At 52.0% G+C, this 20,936-nt stretch overlaps 1 protein-coding gene across 1 annotated transcript in view; it reads right to left on the bottom strand.

Annotated features, from left to right (window-relative positions):
* LOC309681835 (tetraspanin-15-like) overlaps window positions 1–16,187 on the bottom strand; it is a gene marked incomplete at both ends in the record, with an annotated part of 59,206 nt that extends 43,019 nt beyond the window's left edge. Inside the window, 2 exons of the mRNA XM_082495802.1 lie at window positions 5,277–5,462; window positions 16,101–16,187. Coding sequence (XP_082351928.1) covers window positions 5,277–5,462; window positions 16,101–16,187 — 273 coding nt within the window. The remainder of the gene's footprint in view (window positions 1–5,276; window positions 5,463–16,100) is intronic.
* Between the last annotated feature and the right edge of the window lie 4,749 nt (window positions 16,188–20,936).

Genomic DNA, 20,936 nt, shown 5'->3' with positions numbered 1-20,936 from the left:
CCAGGTCTTGCCTGGAATTTTTCTAATAAACTTGAGCCGCGAATTGCAAGCAGGTGGTGGCTTTATTGAATAGACTTCGCTGGGGTTATTAGAAGAAGTCCTTAAAGATGCGATAATCTGCCTTACGCACGGGGAAGAGTTGCGTGGCTGCGCATGGCAATTACTGGTAATGACTGGAGACAATAAGATTGATAAGGAAAAGATTAAAACCGAAATGTAATTTGCCATCCCTCACAGGGCGGATATTGGAATAATATATCTAGTAGCGGATTTAGGAGCTGGATGGCTTTCCAAATTGTTTTGCCCAAAGAGAAATATTGGTGGATTTTTGTTCAGGGGGTGAAGGAAAATAAAAATCCCTCTGTCAGCAGTAAGGGATTGAGATGAATGAGGATTTAACAAGCACGTACACGCCCGCGCTTTTCGTGTAAAGCAAAAAAAAAAGGTTATTAATGTCAAGTGCTATCTGACGATTTTTTGGGGGGCACTGAATTTTTTTCTCCTAAATAGAGAGGAATTTATTGCCCGCTCTCCAGATTAACAAGACATATTTTGAGATGAAGAGACAACTCAATTTTTATTCGCCATTTGAAGTTCGGGCTGGTTTGATGCTCAACGTTAGCTTAGGGTCCCTGAAACCGCACGTGCCGACGTTCGAGCAGCTGCGGTACATCTGCGCACACAAGATCCTGAGAGCCCAAAGGGATTCACGCATGGATTTTCCAGCAGCATCAATATATGCGGTTTTATGCTGTCTCATGACCCACTCTCCAGGCTCTGTCCCGAGTCCATTTTTGGGGCTCATAGGGCAGAGCTCCCTCCTCCACGGTCCCTGCACCAACGCATTCCCCATCAAGGTGAACAGATTACAAAACTAACCAACCAATAACATCTTTTCAAGAGGTTTCCTGGTAAAATTTAGCGGAAAACCAGTGCGAAACAACTTCTACAAATGAAAACAACCCCCAGTCTGCCACGAGTCGAGAGGCTGCCGCACGAGAGAGGACGTCTCGCAGCGAAAGCCCCTGGGAATTCCCGGTATGAGCACCCGCTTTTGGGTGATGGATGGAAACGCTGATGTATTTCACAGACAATTCCATCATATACACAACGGAGAAGTCCAGGTTTGGCCGCACCGTTTTGCCAATACGACTGTCAGCAGGTAGAGCAGAAGAAAGCATCAAGGAATTCAGTGCCATAAAACCACGCCAGCAGCAAGGGACTTCCCAGTGCAGCCCAGTCTCACTGGGGAACTAGTTTAAGAGACATGGATAAAGCACTTTTTCTGGGACAAGCTGCACCTCCACCAGGAAAACACTAATCCAAGGTTGCTCCCATACAGACCTGCAACCCCGTTGAGCGGGCAAGTCCTCCGTGGCTCATCCAAGGTGGCCGAGCAAGCCAGAGGTGGACATGAAAACTCACGCCCATGGCCCGGGCTCTTAGAAATGCTCTTTAAGTGCATTTTTTTTTTTGTCCACTATGAGCTTGCAATGCTATTTCCTACAAGAAGAGGCGGCACGACACTTTTCACCTCTGTGCAGACCACAAAAACCTCCCGTATTTGTGCGACTCTACAACGCCTGCGCAAGGAAGACCCTTATTTATCTCATCGAGAGCATTTCCAAAACGCTTCCCTGCTGTCGTGCCCTCCCCCCTGTGCTGATGCCCACCAAATTGAATATATCCATGGGGGAAATGGCGTTTCAGCTCCAAGACTGCAAATTAGGCTGGATCCAGTATCAGAAATGGGCAGTGGATCCACGGTTTAGTGGTGGACTTGGCAGTGCTGGGTTAATGGTTGGACTCGATGATCTTAAAGGTCCTTTCCAACCTAAAAGATTCTATGAAATATCACTTCATTTATCTGCTCCTGGAAAATAGATAATTAATGTTAATTAATTGGGCCAATTGTGCTCCTCCGCAGCCAGCTAAAGGCAGGTGAGCAGCCTTGAGTAACCCTAAAAACCCGCACCCCCCCCGAAACACAATGTATTTCGACACCACAAGCCAACCATCCCCTTTCTTACATCCTAGCCAAAAGGGATGCAAGTGTTATTGTGCGCGATGACTTGCGCCCGTATTGCTTTATTTATTCCACATGGCAGGCGTGAAGCTGCTTATATCCACGGGGAGAAAAAACCCACCCAAACAGGCAGGATTATTTCTTTTTCTCAGCTGTGCCCATCGCAGGATTGATTCGGCCGACAACCTGCGAAATACAGTTAATGAGCTTGGGTTTCTGTCGCCCCGAGTCGCTCCAAGGATGAGATTTCCTACCCTCTGATGTGTCAATTATCCACTTCCAAAGTCAGTCCGGGTTGTGGAAACAGAGTATTAGCCGCGATTTGTGAGTATTAGCACAGAAGGAAAAATATAATCAGAAATTTCAAGTACTTATCCTTCTTTGGAGTAAGCCTAGACAGAAGGAACACAATAGTGTATAGTTTTAAAAGCAGACAAACGAAAAAGAAGATGAAATGTTCTCCACGAGCAACATAACTTCAACTTTGGCAGCAAAACATTTTCCAGGTTTAGAAGCTACAGAGCGTTCCCAGTTGCTTTGATGGACAGGAAGAAGCGGGTTATATATTAGAGGTATAACCGAGTCCAGGCAAATGCCCACTGCTGTCATTCAGCATCCAAACAGAAAGAAAAAAGTCAGTTGACGGGGAATTAATGAACAATTAATTTTTAAGCAAGCAAGTTATCAGGGCTATTTAAACACCGAGAGTATCACTTGGATGGGATGTCGCCCACCACTCAACTGGAGACTCCTCCAAACACCCCGGGGTCAGAAGGCAGCTCTCGAAGGGAGCAGGCGGTGTCGCGCTGCGATAGAGACCCGATGGGAAACCTCCTCTTCTGCTCGCTCGCCGCACAGCTTTGATCCCAGCCGCCACCTACCGCCGGTGGCACAAACCCAGCCGTATCGAAAAGCAACAATAATCTCATCTGCTCACGCAAAAGCAAAGACAATATTGGTTTTCCAGTTTGGGCTCCCACCTGTATTAACTGGAAATGCAAACGCCGAGCAATTTTTAAAAGCGATATTGCAAGCCAGCACAAGTGAGCGTTAGCTACCCAGAGCGCTCGAGTTTAATAAACCAATCAACCCAAACCAGTGGGAGATAAAGGCGTTACGCAAACCCTTAACATGCAAAGCACGCGCGTGCCGGCGGGAAGGCTCTGTGGACCAGCACGGATTATTCATCCAAAAGCAACTTCTTCACCGAGGGAGAGTCGGACGCAGCCCAAGAGCCCACAGAGCTGTCACGGAGCTCATCAACGGATGTTGAGCCTGGTCAAGCGTGATGGAAGAGCTTCACCCCCTTCTGAAGGGAGGGAACGGATTATAATTCAGTGTATAAACCCCTCCAGCCTCCTGCTGCTTGCTGGAGGCAGAGGTGTTACCCCAGAGCAAGGGCAGGGGATGAGCTGCCGGCAGGACGGGTGGTCGGATGTTCAACGCACCGATAAAACCCTGGAAAGCAGGTTAGGAGCGAACAGCTTTGCCCTAGTCTCCTGAATCTCTTCCAGTTTGGATTTCAAAGGTAATTTTTCCCTCTGCTAAGAACTCCCTTGCAAAAGGAAACAAAGCTATTTTCTATCGGCATCGTCATGGCTAAGATAAACTTAACAGTGGAGACTTTGTTCCACCAGAGGTGGGATCTCAGCCCCCCAAATAACTCCCTTGTTACCCCAGGAGAAAGGCAGCAGCGCTTCCCACAGATGTTGGGAGGCATTCAGCCGTGGATAACAGGGAAATTAGGGTGCCAGCTCTGCGATTTAAATATACCCTCTCCCCGTTACCCCTCCGCTGACTTTTTGTGGTTGAGCAGAAAACACCAAGCAGACACATCAGGCAAGGATTTAAATCCAGGAAGGGGCACACCGTTGCTGTAAGTCGTGGTGGTGACTCCTTAGGATATATTCATTTGCCTCCATGAGGTCACAGAATCACAGAATCTCCTGGATTGGAAAAGACCTGTAAGATCATCCAGTCCAATCCTTAACCTAACACTGCCAAGCCCACCACTAAACCATGTCCCTGAGCACTATATCTACACCACCCTTAAGTACCTGCAGGGATGAGGACTCCACCACTGCCCTGGATAACGCATTCCAATGCCTGATGACCCTTTCAGTACAGAAATTCTTCCAAATATCCGATCTAAACTTCCCCCGGTGCAACTTGAAGCCATTTCCTCTTGTTGTATCACCTATTACTTGACAGAACAGGTCAACTCCCACCTCTCTGCAACCTCCTTTCAGATACTTGTAGAGAGCGAGAAGGTCTCCCCTCGGCCTCCTTTTCTCCAGGCTGAACACCCCCAGTTCCCTCAGCCGCTCCTCATAAGACGTGTGCTCCAGACCCCTCATCAGTTTTGTTACCCTTCTCTGGACACGCTCCAGCACCTCAATGTCCTTCTTGTGATGGGGGGCCCAAAACTGAACACAGTATTCAAGATGTGGCCTCACCAGTGCAGAGTTACAGGGGTAAAATCACCTCCCTGGTCCCACTGGCCACACTATTGCTGATACAGGCCAGGATGCCGGTGGCCACCTCGGCCACCTGGGCACGCTGCTGGCTCATGTTCAGCTGGCTCTCAACTAACATCCCCAGGTCCCTCTCTGCTGAGCAGCTTTCCAGCCACTCCTCCCCGAGCCTGTAGCGTTGGTGGGGTTTGTTGTGGCCAAAGTGTAAGACCCGGCACGTGGCCTTAGTGGAACTCCTACAGTTTGCCTTGGCCCATCCATCTCGTCTGTCTAAATCCCTCTGCAGAGCCTCCCAACCCCCAGTCAGATCAGCACTCCCACCCAGCTTGGTGTCACCTGCAAACTCACTGAGGGTGCACTCCGTCCCCTCATCCAGATCATTGATAAAGATGTTAAACAGGACTGGACCCAGTACCGAGCCCTGGGGGACACCGCTGGTGACCGGTCACCAACTGGAATTAACTCCGTTCACCACCATTCTCTGGGCCCGGCCGGTGTTTTACCCAGCGAAGCGTATGCCCATCCAAGCCATGAGCAGCCAGTTTCTCCAGGAGAATGCTGTGGGGAACGACTAAAGTCCAGATAGACAACATCCACAGCTTTTCCCTCATCATGAAGCGGGTGACCATGTTGTAGAAGGTTAGTCAAGCAGGACATGCCTTTCACAAACCCACGTTGACTGGGCTGGGTCATCCAGTTGTCCTGTGCGTACTGCACGTACTGAGATCACCCAGACCATCCTGAGGGCTGCCCAGAGAGCGCGGTAACGGCCTTACCGTCTTCAGCAGCGTCCGATTGTCCCTGAGGCTCCCCACCATGCCGACGAAGGAGACGCCAAACATGGTGAAACCCAGCAGGAGGAGGATGATGGCCGGAGCCAGGAAGACTCCTTCCAAGGTTTTGTGCTTCTGCCTCTCCACTTCAGCGTAAATCCCAACGCACAGGATCACGAGGCCGAGGATCTGCAAGGGAAGCACAGGATGGGATTCAGACGCCAACAGGAAAAAACAGAAGCTTCGAGGGAGAGGTGGAGGTGGAAGACGTCTCGGATAGCCATGGAAAACGCACCCAACGCCTTCCAACCCCAAACGGTGCCGTCAGCGCTTGGCGCATCCCCTTTGCTCAAGGCTGGGCTGCTCTTCTTCTGGCCGGGAAGGGGACGCATAACTGCGGCAGGATCAATCTAACCGGACAGCTTTCACCCAGGTTTTGCTATGTTTTTCCTCTCCCCTCCCTGCCCACATCTTTCGGGTCCATCCGGACGCTCAGCTTGGCTTTTGCCGTGGGTCCGAGAGTCATGAACGCCCCCAGCCCACCCTCCTAAACGCTCCCCCCGAGACAACACCATCCCCAAAATGACTCATTTGACTCCAGCATTTTTACACCCGGCTCGAGCACCGGCTCGCGCCCAAACCCACAGCAAGCCACGAGCCCTCCCTTCGCACGCCAGCACCGACAATTAGGAACGCAGCTAACCACACCGCTACGAAGCGCTTTTGATCCCTGGATGAAAAGTGCCATAAAGAAAAGCAACAGATTATTTATGACAACCTTCTTCCTCTCTCTTCCCCTTCAATAAAAGAGCTCTAATTGAAAAAGAGAGCCTAACGATGCCAGGATAAAGCAGGGCTCTGAAAAGGGCTCTTTACATCCCTTCAGCTCCTTCAACATCAAAGCCAGCGACGCCATCCCAAGCGTTCAGTGCTGTCAGGAGCCGTTCGCATTGCGCCCGTCGGCCCCGCGGCGCAGCCGGAGGCGAGCGGCTTCTTAGCCGGCGCTGAGCTGACACCTGAAAAGGTCAACGAGGAAACCGAGGAGCATCCGGAGCCCTTTTCATGCTGCTTTTTGCAGCTCTCCCCACCCCAGATCACAGCAGGAGGCTCCTGGGGGAAAGCCCCCGGCCGCAGACGCGCACACTCAAAAACCTACACCCTCCAAAAAGGAGAAAACACTCCCTTTTTTTGCTTCTGTTCCATGGCTTTCTCCTTTCCAAAAGGCTTCATCGCTCCTAATGAGTTTGCTCAAATTCTTCCTGCTAATTCACACCAACAATTCCATCCTTAATTTTCATGCACAATCTTTGCTTTTTGACAGAGTTGATTGCTATTTTTTTTTTCTTCTCCGCTCTGCCTGGACACTATTTCTGGTGCACGTAGCAAGGTTATGTCTATCAATCACTGTCGGGTTCCAGGCTCCGTCTCGTCTATAAAGGAATCAAAATTTCTCAGAAAGCGAAATTCAGACTCGTGATATTTTAGTTGTCTGAAACTAAACAGACAGGCCTATTCCTATTAACAGGCTTTTAATCACAGTTTCATCTTTATACTCTATTTTAAGCGTCAGGTTGGTGCGTTGGGATTAGGTTTGATTTAATGTTTATCTCTGATACGGTGTCCCGGGAAATACATTTGGCTTTGAAGGCGGGGGGTAGACATTAATACACACCATGCGTCCCCCACTAATCCCCGCCGTTCCTCCCGCGTGCCAATCAGAACCACTTTCTCTGTTTTAATTAATCCATCTGCGATGCCGGTGAGGGAAGAGATCATGGAGAGTGCATGGAGCAAAGCCGGGAGGGGGTTGGAGGGTTGGCTGCTCGAGGGGCTGAGGAAGCAGCACGTACGGGATGGGCTTCACAGAATCCCAGAACGGTGGGGGTTGGAAAGGCCCTCTGGAGCTCCCCCAGTGCCACCCCCCGCCAGAGCAGGGGCACCTCCAGCAGTGGCACAGGACATGTCCAGGCGGGTTTGGAATGGCTCCAGAGGGGGAGACTCCCCCCCTCTCTGGGCAGCTGTGCCAGTGCTCTGCCGCCCGCACGGGAGAGAAGTCCCTCCTCAGGTTGAGATGGAACGTCCTATGGTCAAGTTTGTGCCCGTTCCCTCTTGTCCTGTCACTGGGCACCACTGGAAACAGACTGTTCCCACCCCCCGGCACCCTCCCTTTGGGGATTGATAAGTGTTGATCAGATCTTTTCTTCAAACTATAAAGCCCCACATCCCTCAGCCTTTCCTCGTAAGAGAGATGCTCCAGTCCCCTCATCATCTTTGTAGCCCTTTGCTGGACCCTTTGTACTTTGCCTGCCAGCAAGGGAGAGAAACCGAGGAGGTTCTGCAGGTTGGACATACGAATTGCTTAAAAACAGCTTTGCCAGGGCTGAAAGTACCCTTGAAAAATTTAAAGCAGGTGGTGCGCATGAGGCTGCTGCAGAGCGGTGCTGGTCCTTCCTCCCAGCATTGCCACAGCCATCCCTTTGGCAGGAAAACCCCCCACCAGTGCCACGCACAACACCCTGCTGTTTTGGAGGGGGGTGTGCACTGCTTATTTGCCATGCAAATACAAGGGGGGAATGCAAATGAGGTGGGGAAAAGGCGCTGCACAGCATGGGGAGATACTGCCAGCAACCCAAGCCATGCTGCGTGGCTTTTTTGGGGTTTCATGGCATAGAAAAGACTGTGCCCAAGCAACTCAAACTAGTCCCTGGGACTAACAATCATAGAGTGGGTTGGGTTGGAAGGGACCTTGAAGACCACCCAGTGCCACCCCCTGCCCTGGGCAGGGCCACCTCCCCCCAGCCCAGGTTGCTCCCAGCCCCGTCCAACCCGGCCTTGAACCCCTCCAGGGATGGGGCAGCCACAGCTTCTCGGGGCACCCTGCGCCAGGGGCTCACCCCCCGCACAGCCAACAATTTCTCCCCAGTATCTCATCTCAGTCTCCCCTCTTTCAGTCTAAAACTGTCCCCCCATCGCTCCCCTCCCTGATCCAGAGTCCCCCCCCAGCTCTGCTCCACCCTTTCTTTCTGTTTTGAAGGGTTCTCCAGCCAGGAGAACAGTCAATTCAATAAATAAATAAATAAATACCCATTTGCCGCCGTGATTTTTTTCTTGGTTTTCTAACCTCCTTCCATCAGGTTTGACCGTGCACCGGTGCAGGGATCGCAGGGCTTATTTTCAACTCGTTGCACAGAGAAATCTTGGTGCTTGGTGACTAACCCGCTGTGCATTCACCTATTTATATCATAGAATCATGGCATGGTTTGGGTTGGAAGGGATCTTGAAGACCACCCAGTGCCACCCCCTGCCCTGGGCAGGGCCTCCTCCCCCCAGCCCGGGTTGCTCCAAGCCCCGTCCAACCCGGCCTTGAACCCCTCCAGGGATGGGGCAGCCACAGCTTCTCGGGGCACCCTGCCCCAGGGGCTCACCGCCCGCACAGCAAAGGATTTCTTCCTCCCTCGTATCTCATCTCAGTCTCCCCTCTTCCAGTTTGAAGCCATTCCCCCTCATCCTGTCACTCCATGTCCTTGTAAAAAGCCCTCCCCAGCTCTCCTGGAGCCCCTTTAGGCACTGGAAGGGGCTCTGAGGTCTCCCCGGAGCCTTCTCCTCTCCAGGCTGACCCCCCCCACCTCTCCCAGCCTGTCCTCCCAGCAGAGGGGCTCCAGCCCTCCCAGCAGCTCCGGGGCCCCCTCTGGCCCCGCTCCAACAGCTCTGGGGCCTTCTGCTGTGGGGACCCCCCGAGCCGGAGGCAGCACTGCGGGGGGGTCTCCCCAGAGCAGAGCGCAGCAGAGGGGCACAATCCCCCCCTGGCCCTGCTGGCCACGCTGCGGGGGATGCAGCCCGGGGTGTGGGGGGCCTTCTGGGCCGCGATCGCACATTGCCGGCTCATGGGGAGCTTCTCACCCACCAACACCCCCAGGGCCTTCTCCTCAGGGCTGCTCTCCAGCCATTCCCCGCCCAGCCTGGAGTTGTCACAAGCAAATATTGAGCTGATCCACCTGAATTTCTCGCCCCTCTCCTTGCTTAGCTCCGACTTTAAAAGCTCACCCAGCCCCTCGCACCTTGCCTTACTGAGGGTTACCGCTGCAGGGTGGACCCCAGCCCATCTCCACACCCCGCCAGCTAAAAAGCACTCTCCAATTAAAGAAAAAAAGAAAATAAAATACAAGAGTTGCTTCTACTCAAAGGAGCTTAAAGCGCAAGAAAGCATCTTGCAAAGCAACACACCTCCAGGAAGGGAATGGATAGACTGGCACGTCTCCCAGCAAAGGCAGACGGCAAAGGAAGGCTCGCTGGAATATAATGAGTTTTGGAAGGATGAGCAGGGAGCGATGCTGCTCCAAGATGGGTAGCAGAGGGATTTGGATGGAAAATAGCTGGGGAGAAAGACCAGCATTCACTGAAAAGCGGTTTTCTGTAAAAAAAATGTTGGATTTGGAGCAACTGGCGACATCAAAGTCTTTGCTAGGACCTCTGCAGCACTGTAAAAAACTGCAAAGGGGAATAACCACGTATTTCATCAAAAACCATGATCATCCCAACCCCTTTCGGTCAGAGACGAGCATCAAAAGCAGTAGGAAAAGTTTACATCACAGCTGGCAAAGCCTGGCTGCCCTGGTTTCCATCACTGGGTTTCTCGCCAATTCAATCAGCACGGATATTTTCGATTCCTGCCGTCACAATCCTCCCCTACCACCCACACTCGACGACGTGGTACGGCACATAATGAAGTTTGCTGGTAATTCCTTTGTAGTTACATATTAATTGCCTGGTGATCACCTTAATACAGCGCAAACACCAGGACAGACAGCAGCCAGTAATTACAACTGCTCTGCAATGCATCTAAGAGAAAAGGCAAATCTGCGCTTACCCTCTAACGAGAGGATGATTACCCCATTTCCATATGACAACCACCACGCGATTGAACCATCACGGCAGGGAAAGCCAAGGGGGTGGCTGCAACTCCGCCAGACCGTGCGATGAAGGCGTCCCGCATCAATTCTCCTCTTATAAGCTGGGAAAAAAAAAAAATCACCTTCGGATTTTCATTTCAGCCCCGCTTGATTTTAGTACTTCTTGGGGTTTGTAGGAGCTGAGTGGGCAGGAGATGGAGGGCAATGAGCAGCCGCCCCGGGATGTCTAACCACCCCGTGACTTGCTCTCCTCCCTCCCTCCCATACTCCCGGACGGATAAAATTGCAAACTTGAACTTCTCAGCCCGATACAAGTTGCTACGACCAACCCTTCCCCATGTTTGCAGCCCATTTCCAAAGTTGTTTTGTGCCAACTTCGTCTCTTTAGTGGGATAACGGGACACTGCTTTTCTGCTCCAGGCATTTCTCCATCTAATGGCAAGGAAAGAGCTGGGGACCTGGGAGGGAGAAGAGCTAAAGGTGGAAGTCACTGTCCCACCGATGGCAAAGTCATTTAAACACCTGGAGGTCAAGAAGTGGGATGAAGGGGAACTAATGAATAGAAAAATAACACAATACACAGCTCTGAGGATGCTGGCAGAGCTTGGGGGGTCCCAAACGGGTGGCTGGAGCTTGCAGCTAACCTACAGGTGAGACATGGAGTTTGTAAAGCTCTCTTCAAGTCATGGGCTCTCTGGTGCTTACGACTGCTTCTCCAACCCTCGCATGACTTGGCTTTGGCACAGAAGCAGCTACCTGATGTCGTGGATGGAGCAAAGAAGGATGGAGAACGCCATTAGTGGGAAACTTCTTGGATGGTCACCGCTAGCAACAAGAGTTTTTAACCTCATGCTTCACACAGTTGTGATTTTACTAAGTCTAACATTAACGTGTCTATTGCTTATGATCATATCGTATATAAAGGTTTGGCACACGATAGAACAAATAACCGAACTCCAACCATCAAAACGTGCAAGCTAATCCACCGCAAAGAGCAGTACTTCCCCATCTAATTGCTGTGGACCTGTAAGCGCATAAATTACCAATATACTATTTATGGCACAGAGGCAAGAGGTGACTGTACCACCACCCTGTGAGAAATAAGATGAACTGACTCCAGTGACGGGGTGGAGCGTGACCACGTCCTCCCCCCTCTTCCTTCCTCCCGTAACGCTGCCCCAAGCGATAACCACCCGTGGTGGTCACATTATGGATATCTAGTCCTCATGGCTGCACTTGGGCTCAACGTGGTTTTGGGGAGACAGACACCACCACAACAGCCAAGGGCTAACACGAGCAATACCGGTACTGTGGTCAACATGCAAATATGACTATAGGTTGATCATCTTACCCCCATAAATAGCGAAGAGCCCAAGAGCCCTTTGAGCTCTCCTGCACAGCACACCAGGATCTCCCCTGGAGCGGGGACACTGTTCAAGGTTACTCCTCGAGGTTCAGAGACTCCTTGCCGCAACAGATCCTCGCTAAGTGACTAATAGCCAGCTAAACTTCGAAATCTTAGCTAAGAGATATGAAGGACTGACTGAGCACGTATAACCCTACAGCCATAAACCAATGACCAAGTCTGGGACTAGGATTGGATCCAGCCGCACCCAGACTCCTCTCGGAGAAGGTGTTCGAAAGCCAGGGGGTCCTTTCTGAACCTCATGACTCAATGGAAGGGTCTCCCTGACAGTTCTGTCCGACCCCATCAGTAAACAACCAAGTGTGCCTTGCCATTTCGAATCTTGTTAAAACACTGTCTCATTCACCATCAAACTTTGTTAAACCCCTGTTTTGTATCAACAAATGTATCGCTGCTTCTCTCTACGAGGGAAGTGCATCGCTCCATCTCCAACACCTGATGCTGACAAGAGATGTGCATAGTCCCACCAGTGCTGACAAGAGACACATAAGGTCCTACCCAGTCCAAAAAGTCACAGAACACTTAGAGTTGGAAGGCACCTTAAAGATCATCCAGTTCCCCCCAGCCCAGGTTGCTCCCAGCCCCGTCCAACCCGGCCTTGAACACCCCCAGGGATGGGGCAGACACAGCTTCTCGGGGCAACTTGCACCAGGGGCTCACCGCCCGCACAGCCAACAATTTCTTCCCAATATCTCATCTCAGTCTCCCCTCTTTCAGTCTAAAACTGTCCCCCCATCACTCCCCTCCCTGATCCAGAGTCCCTCCCCAGCTCTCCTGGAGCCCCTTTAGGCACTGGAAGGGGCTCTGAGGTCTCCCTGGAGCCTTCTCTGCTCCAGGCTGAACCCCCCCACCTCTCCCAGCCTGTCCTCCCAGCAGAGGGGCTCCAGCCCTCACAGCATCCCACTAAAAATCCCACTAAATACCTAAGAGATGCCGCACTCCCCTTATCCAAGACCCAAAAGACCCGAGTAACGGGATTTACTCTCAGCCACCAGCAGTGCAAACGGGTACCACCGATCCAAGGGAACATTCAAACGGCCAAAGCAGTGCAACCTCAAAGCCTGCCAAGGTCCAAGCAGAAGACATGGCTCGTTCCAGGATGAACAGCATTAATTGGATGAGTCAATGCCACGCTAACGCGAGGCAGTAATTTCTCCTTATTCGGGAACACCGAAAAGTCACGATGACGGTGGCTTCAAGCCCACGCAGACCCCGGCAGCCAGATTCCGTGAGTCAGAGCAGTGGTCCAGGGAGGAGCAGAGGGAACGGGCCGTCACTTCATTCTCCATCCAAGATGACCAGAGGTGCAAACGAAGGGCAAAACTCTTGTTTTTCAAATCCCCAACTCACAGCAAAATCGTTCTTCTCAGCTTTTGAAGACCCCTCCACCTTCAAATTAGCAGACGGTGCACTCCTGCTCCTCCTCAGAAGGTTTTATTGTAATGTGCAGGCGAGAAACCGTGGTATAGAAAGTGCTAAATGCTTTTAGTCATTAAAAGATAGAATCACAGGATTAATAATACAGCGATTAAATACATCGTATAATGCTTAACCGCTGACGGTATGTAGGAATGTAAAAAAATACGCTTTTATAAGGGTCAATTAAAATAGCTTTTTTCATTTTTATGGGCAAAGTAAGAAAAGGAAAGAAGCATTTCTTTTCGAAAAGAAGTCCATGCTCTGCTGAATCCTTGACAACGAGGATTAAATCTACCTGTACAAAACCGGCAGGTTCAACTGCGATGCTCAAACCTCTCTGCCATTTGCTCTGTATTCAGTTTAAAGCCACTCTCTGGCTCATCCCACACTCCTTCACTGATTTTCCCACTTACAAATATGTGTTTTCATTATGGGAAAGCACTGGAAAGGATCTAGCGGCATTAGATACAGCATTCTGCAGACTGGGACAACCCTACGCTAGAAAACCATGATGGATCTCACCCCAAACCTCCTCGAGGAGGTTGCATCAAGAAGATGCATTGATGCATTCTTTGCATCAAGAAGAGCGTGGCCAGCAGGTGGAGGGAGGTCATCCTCCCCCTCTGCTCTGCCCCGGGGAGGCCACATCTGGAGCGCTGTGGCCAGTTCGGGGCTCCCCGGGTCAAGAAGGACAGGGAACTGCTGGAGAGGGTCCAGCAAAGGGTTGCGGAGATGATGAGGGCATTAGAACATCTCTCCTATGAGGAAAGGCTGAGGGACGTGGGGCTTTTAGTCTGGAGAAGAGAAGACCGAGGTGGGATCTGATCAACGCTTATCAATCCCCAAAGGGAGGGTGCCGGGGGGATGGGAACAGTCTGTTTCCAGTGGTGCCCAGTGACAGGACAAGAGGGAACAGGCACAAACCTGACCATAGGACGTTCCATCTCAACCTGAGGAGGGACTTCTCTCCCGTGCGGGCGGCAGAGCACTGGCACAGCTGCCCAGAGAGGGGGGGAGTCTCCCCCTCTGGAGCCATTCCAAACCCGCCTGGACGTGTCCTGTGCCACTGCTGGAGGTGCCCCTGCTCTGGCGGGGGGTAGCACTGGGGGAGCTCCAGAGGGCCCTTCCAACCATCACCGTTCTGTGACTCTGTGATCCTTCATGGTGAACCAACTCAACTCGGTCCACTGAAATTTTACATGGGGGGGGGGGTTAAACTTTTGAAGCTTTCACGTGATACAAGGCAGAAGTTCCGACACAATCTTTTTTTAATCGAGTGCATCTGGCCAGAGAGAAACCCAACCCCGGTCACGTCTGGTTAATGAGGTTTTGAAGGGTTCGGCAGTGCCGTTGAATTAACACGGCGGCGACATGTGCAAATGAGGCCAGAAGTAGGTCAGGCGGCTGAAAAAGCTCACGGGAGCCGCGCGATCCCTATGGATTCAATGGGGCAACGTCCCCACACGAGGACTGTCCCGGGGTTGAAGGCAGTCTGGGTCAGGGCGACTCAAAGTGGCTTTTTTGCAGCTATTTTCCAGTTGCCGGGAAATCATCGTGTCTCTTCTTGCTGGTGGAATCGCAAGAGTGCCCCACTGAGCCCCCCCAGAATGCCCCAGAAATTAATAAGCATTAAGACTCTGCGGGTTCATCCCATCGTTGACGACGTTTGCAAAGCACAGCCCCAACCCAGGTTCAGATTATTTGGGAGAAAAAAACCAACCTGCACCTCCTCCCCATCCCTACAGCTGCTTAAAGGCGTTTTGGGAAACCTCAAACTGAGCAAAACTCAGCTCTTTAGAGAAACCAAAACCCCAATGACGGCTTTTCCCGCAGATTAATTTTCCAAGCAAAAGTATTGCGCTATTCTTACCCAAAAACTCAAACTGCGGCCACAAATGGGTTAAGAAATATGGATTTATTTTTTTTTTTTGGTCTTGTTGGGTGCAGCAGGAGTCCCACGAGGGTCCTGGCCACCCCATGGGAGATACTTATGTCTCCTCTCCCCTCAGGAGCCTTCCTACCCAGCAAGCCACGAGGAAATCGGGGAGATATTCTACATTAATCCCCTTTTTCTTATTCTCATTCGTGCCCCGGGGCGGGCACAAGTCACCCGACACAGTGAGACAACGACATCCCCAGCTAGCCGGGGCGAGCGCTGCCCTCCCAATGAGCTCATTTATTAAAAATAAATAAATAAATACATAAAATAAAGAAAGAGGAAGCATTTTCAAACTCCACCTGTAACCCCGTTTACCGGTCACAGCCTGTCTGGGAACTCAGGTGGATATTTCTGCAATTACACCTCTACAAATTAGATAACGCATACCGCTATACCCGCCCAGCAGGCAGCTACGCGAGAGGGAACGATGATTAATTAAACCTCAAGAGGAAATACCTGTAAATACAGACCAGATTACCCAAGGTTAACCCCAGGAAGGTGCTACCTTCGTATTTTGTGCCTTAATTGAGGAGTCACAGACCCTAAAGTGATGGAGAATTCCTTCTCTCTCCCCTTCTCCGACACGTGCCGGCACCTCCCAGGTGCCGGGGAAGCCTCACCCCCGGTTGTAGCTCAATAATTCAAAACTACTTAAAAACAAGCTTTGGTTTTGCCTCTTCAAATAACCCACCTGGCTAAAATACCCGCCAGGCGACGTCTTGCTTTCACGCCTTGTCCCTATCGAACAACGTAAAGGCACGCGGCCGAGAGGAGCAGAGGGGATGCCCACCGGCTCCTTGCGCGGTGAAAACATGACATTTCCCTGTTTGTGCTCCAAACGCCCCGAAAAGTGACTCGCCGCCTCGAGGGATTTGCAAGAGCAGCTCCGGGGGAAGGGAGATGCTCTTAAATTCACCGAAACCCGCTGTTTTGCCCACGATTGCCCGTTTTGGACCCGGCTAGCGCTAAGCACGAGGGGCTTGGCGGCACCAGGTTTTCCCGCGAGAATTTGACGCTTGGGAAGGGGAAAATTTGGATACTGAAAAGTCAAAATCCAACCCAGCGGGGTGGTGCAGTGCAGGAAGGGGGTGGGGAAACACCAGGAAGGACAGAAAAGCAACCGGAGCACCTACCGAGAAGAGGGTGGCATAGGTGGACAGAGCAAATTTGATGCCGTAGTAATAAAGGTGGGAATTTCGGCACTCGGAGGTTTGAGCCATCCTCGCAGCTGCGACGAGAGGGGTTTGCTCGCTGCCCACCGGCCCCTCCCTGCTCCGGCCGGCTCTCGCCCTCCGCCGACGAGCCGAAAAAGCGTACACATGAACACAGGCGAGCCTTGAACTTGAACTGCTCGCTCCAACTTCCGCCTGGCAGGAGCGGAGCGCAATTAGAGGGAAGGCAGCAGCGGCACAAGCGGCCGAGCATTAACCCTTTGCTGAGTTCACAGCTTGGGTTGCGCTGCCGAGAGCAACAGCAAAGCTCCGTTTGAGTGGCTTTACCCCAATAATTATTCCTCTCCCCCCCCAAAAAAGCGACGTAAGGGTGAATCTCTAGCAAATTTTTAAGGGCAAATGTATTGCAATCAGGGTCAGGCGCTGCTGGCGGACTCATGGCAGTCCTGCAGCCAAACCAGCAGCTCAAAGCCCCAAATCTAACGAGAATGGGGACAAACGTCCCCCAGGCTGTGGCTCGGAGGCCAGGATGGGAGAACGATGCGTGGATTTACCTGTCGTAGCTCGCTACTGCGAGCAGCATCTCCCTTTCGACACCCCCTTGAGCTGCCCGGCGCCCACGTGAATAGGAAAAAGGAAAGAGAAATGATTCCGCCCAGATAAACCTTGGTGAGGTTTATCACTCGAAAGAAAAGGTGTGGGGAGCGAGAAACCGGCACCGGGAGATGGCACGGCTCCTGGAAGGGTTTGTACGGCCGTACAAACGTTGTCCCAGGGAGCGCGAAAGCGATGTTTAATAAAAAGGGCAAAAAGAGGAGCTTGGAAAAGCTGCGTCTGGTCTCCGACCCTTTGCGTCTGCAGCGTGACTCGGCGCGGACCAGAGACAGGAAGAAAAAGGGGCATCGTCCGCAACGCAGCTCCTGGGCTGGGAAAGGGTTATAAAAAGCCCTCACTCCTTGGGAGGAAGGTGCTGCTTCTCTCTGGGGTAGCCAAAGGCAGAATTTAAAGCAAGGTTTGAAGAAATAACAGCGACTCAGAGCTGCACCCAAAGACGCGGGAGCTGCATTTACCCGGCTCTTAGCAGATGTAGAGTAATTCAGGGCAGCGGAAGAGATCACATCCCTTTCCTTTTATAAGTATATAAGCCGCAAGGGTGACAGCAGAGATGGGATGAGAGTGATACGATTTTCAGAGGCCAGCGGATCCCATATATTGAGGATATTACACCTCAGGATATAATAACAGGGGGAATCCTCTCCCAAAGATGACATTTCTGGACATGATTTAGCTACAGCTGGCTGCGACCAGGCTGAACGAGCAAAGAGAATAGTCAAATTTTCTCCCCATTTTTTTAAAAATCAATCCATTAACAAACTATTAGTGATTTATACCAACACTTTCCATTTCGGTAACACCCAACAAACCCAGAACTGTGAGTGCCCACACAAAGCAAGAAAACAGCAATAGCATCACTGGTACGGAGCATTTCTTTTTGCCAAACTTTGCTTGAAATAAGAAACCCCAACATCCAGCACTGCACAAGAGACGTTTGGGGAGATGAATGATGTATTTCCTCCACCCTTTCTTTCTGTTTTGAAGGGTTCTCCAGCCAGGAGAACAGTCAATTAAAAAAATAAATAAATAAATACCCATTTGCCCCCACGATTTTTTTCTTGGTTTTCTAACCTCCTTCCATCAGGTTTGACCGTGCACCGGTGCAGGGATCGCAGGGCTTATTTTCAACTCGTTGCACAGAGAAATCTTGGTGCTTGGTGACTAACCCGCTGTGCATTCACCTATTTATATCATAGAATCATGGCATGGTTTGGGTTGGAAGAGACCTTGAAGACCACCTCATTCCACCCCCCTGCCCTGGGCAGGGCCACCTCCCCCCAGCCCAGGTTGCTCCCAGCCCCGTCCAACCTGGCCTTGAACGCCTCCAGGGATGGGGCAGCCACAGCTTCTCGGGGCACCCTGCGCCAGGGGCTCACCGCCCCCACAGCCAACAATTTCTTCCCAATATCTCATCTCAATCTCCCCTCTTTCAGTCTAAAACCGTCCCCCCATCACTCCCGTCCCTGATCCAGAGTCCCCCCCAGCTCTCCTGGAGCCCCTTTAGGCACTGGAAGGGGCTCTGAGGTCTCCCCGGAGCCTTCTCCTCTCCAGGCTGAACCCCCCCACCTCTCCCAGCCTGTCCTCCCAGCAGAGGGGCTCCAGCCCTCCCAGCAGCTCCGGGGCCTCCTCTGGCCCCGCTCCAACAGCTCCGGGGCCTTCTGCTGTGGGGACCCCCCGAGCTGGAGGCGGCACTGCGGGGGGGTCTCCCCAGAGCAGAGCAGAGCGCAGCAGAGGGGCCCAATCCCCCCTGGCCCTGCTGGCCACGCTGCGGGGGATGCAGCCCGGGGTGTGGGGGGCCTTCTGGGCCGCGATCGCACATTGCCGGCTCATGGGGAGCTTCTCACCCACCAACACCCCCAGGGCCTTCTCCTCAGGGCTGCTCTCCAGCCATTCCCCGCCCAGCCTGGAGTTGTGCTCGGGATTGCCCCTTCCCAGCTGTAGGACCCCACACTTGGCCTGGTTGAACCTCACGAGGTCGGCCCGGGCCCACCTCTCCGGCCTGTGCGGGTCCCTCTGGAGCCATCCCTCCCCTCCGGCGTCTCTAGTTTGCCACACAGCTCAGGATCATCGACAATCAGGATCATCGGCAAACTTGCTGAGGGTGTGCTCCATCCCGCTGTCTGTCCCACCACCATAATACTCTTCCTTCACTCTAATTCAGAAGTCAACTTAGCGTGCAGAAGAGCAAGGGAGAAACAGCTTTTCCCTACAAAACCAGGCTGGGACACAGCTCAGGGATGTCTGGAGCAGCAGATTTAAACCCAACTTAAACCATCAGGTCCATAGATATCACTCAACGTTGCCTAAAATTTCCATGTTAATTTGAAGCCGCGTTCACGTGAACGATTCACCGTAAAACTTTGGTTCATCCTCAGGCTCTCTCTCCCCTTCTCCACAGAATCACAGGGAAAGCCCAGACCTCCGGCAGCAGAAATCAGGCCAGAACCCCGCAAGCACATCGCAGGTTCTACCCCAGCACAGTTTCCCCACCAGCCAGTAATTAACACCCAAGCTGTTAATTATGTCATACTACTCATTGCTTAAAAAAAAAAAACCAAACCCACAAACAGATTTGTCCCTGCAGGGACGGGAACGGCGATAAAACTCTCCGGCTTCTACACGACACCATTAATGCACTCAAGAAAGGAGAGATTTGCTTTCCGTGGCGCTGATTTTCGCCGTCACTCGGACCTCGGCCCGGGAGGATTGCTGGTGCAGAGACACGGCAGTGCCACACGTGAACCGGGAATGATTTTTATTCCCCTGAAAAATGCCTTAAATTAAATAAAAGCACATCTGCAAAAGCAGCGGTGGGGCCCTCTCCCAGCTCCCCACCTCACACACACCAGGAGGAATTTCTCCAGCCAAGTTCAAACCCCATCACTACGTGTCCAGAGATGCTTATATATTTTTTTTTTTTCCCCCAAGTAAATAAAATTTTATACCATGCTTTCCTTTCTGCAAAACAGACGATAAGAAAAAGCGCTCTTCCGGCGGCGCAAATGCATACGGATGCTTTGCTGCTTCCATCTATAGAGATGCGCTCAGAGATAAGTAGGCAGGAGCTGACCTTAAATCATCCATTTATTTATACTAACATTACCGTAATGGATAGATAATGGACAAGCCCTGCCGGCCACAGGGGAAGAGGCAGGCGGAGCTTTGAAAAAGCTTAATGTTCGACTGAAGAAATTCCACAGTCTAATTTTAAACAGGACTTGAAACTTTGCTCTGTTTAACATCGCTCCGGCGCGATGCTCTCGGGGTACGGAGGGAGCGGGGAAAGGCGATGGGACCAGGGTGGGTTTTACTCCTGAGCATATTTTTTTTTCTCTTCTGGCAACGCTGCTGGAGGTGGGGGAAGGTCGTAGAGCGGTTTTGGGCACGGGGAACGAGCAAACCCTTATTTACGGGTTTTAATCATTAACCGGCCACCACTTCTGGTGGCGTCAGGTCCATGCAATCATTAACCGTAGGAAGAAATGACTCAGCTGGCGTTGAATCCTCGGGACCAACAGGGACAGTTCAAACCGCTGGACATCAACCAGCGGCCAAAATTCAGGGGTTTGGAGCTGTTTGAGGGGGTGATGCTGCTGCAGGAGGGAGATTTTCTACCAGCAGAGCCCCGTCCCCCTCCAATACCCAGAGGATGGGCATTCCCTTCCCACCCCACCAATCACCCCGGGCTTTACAGGCGGAAAGTTTCCTCCGATAATCCACTAAAACCAAAAACTGAGGCCGCAGGAAAACACTCTAAAACCTCTGAAAGAGCGAGAAGTACTATTATCGTGCCCTGGGCGCTGCGTCTGTGGGCTCCGCGTGCAGCCGGCATACCAAGCGCCTTCAATAAAGATGCTGCTTCTTCCCACCAGCGAAGCTGCTCGGCATATTAATTGCCAAGCGCCGGCAGGGCCAGCTTGACGAACCCCGGCGCCCGACTTTGCCAGCCGTACCTTCGCGGAGGAAATTTTGCCCCCCCACTCCCCTCCCAGAAGCACGGCGAGGACCTTAAGCAGGGTTTGGTGGTGTTTCAGGGTAAGGAGGGGACCCGGTTGTCCCCTAGGCAAGGAGGGTCCCACGCACAAGCAGCCAGAGGGGGGATAAAATGGTGCTCGGGGAGCTTTTGGGATAGATTTCATGGATAAATAACTAGACCTGGGTCCCAGTGGAGATCTATGCAAT

This window comes from Vanellus vanellus, assembly GCF_965231255.1.
Source record: "Vanellus vanellus genome assembly, chromosome: 26".
NCBI lineage: Eukaryota > Metazoa > Chordata > Aves > Charadriiformes > Charadriidae > Vanellus > Vanellus vanellus.
This window is presented reverse-complemented; position numbering and strand designations above follow the sequence as displayed.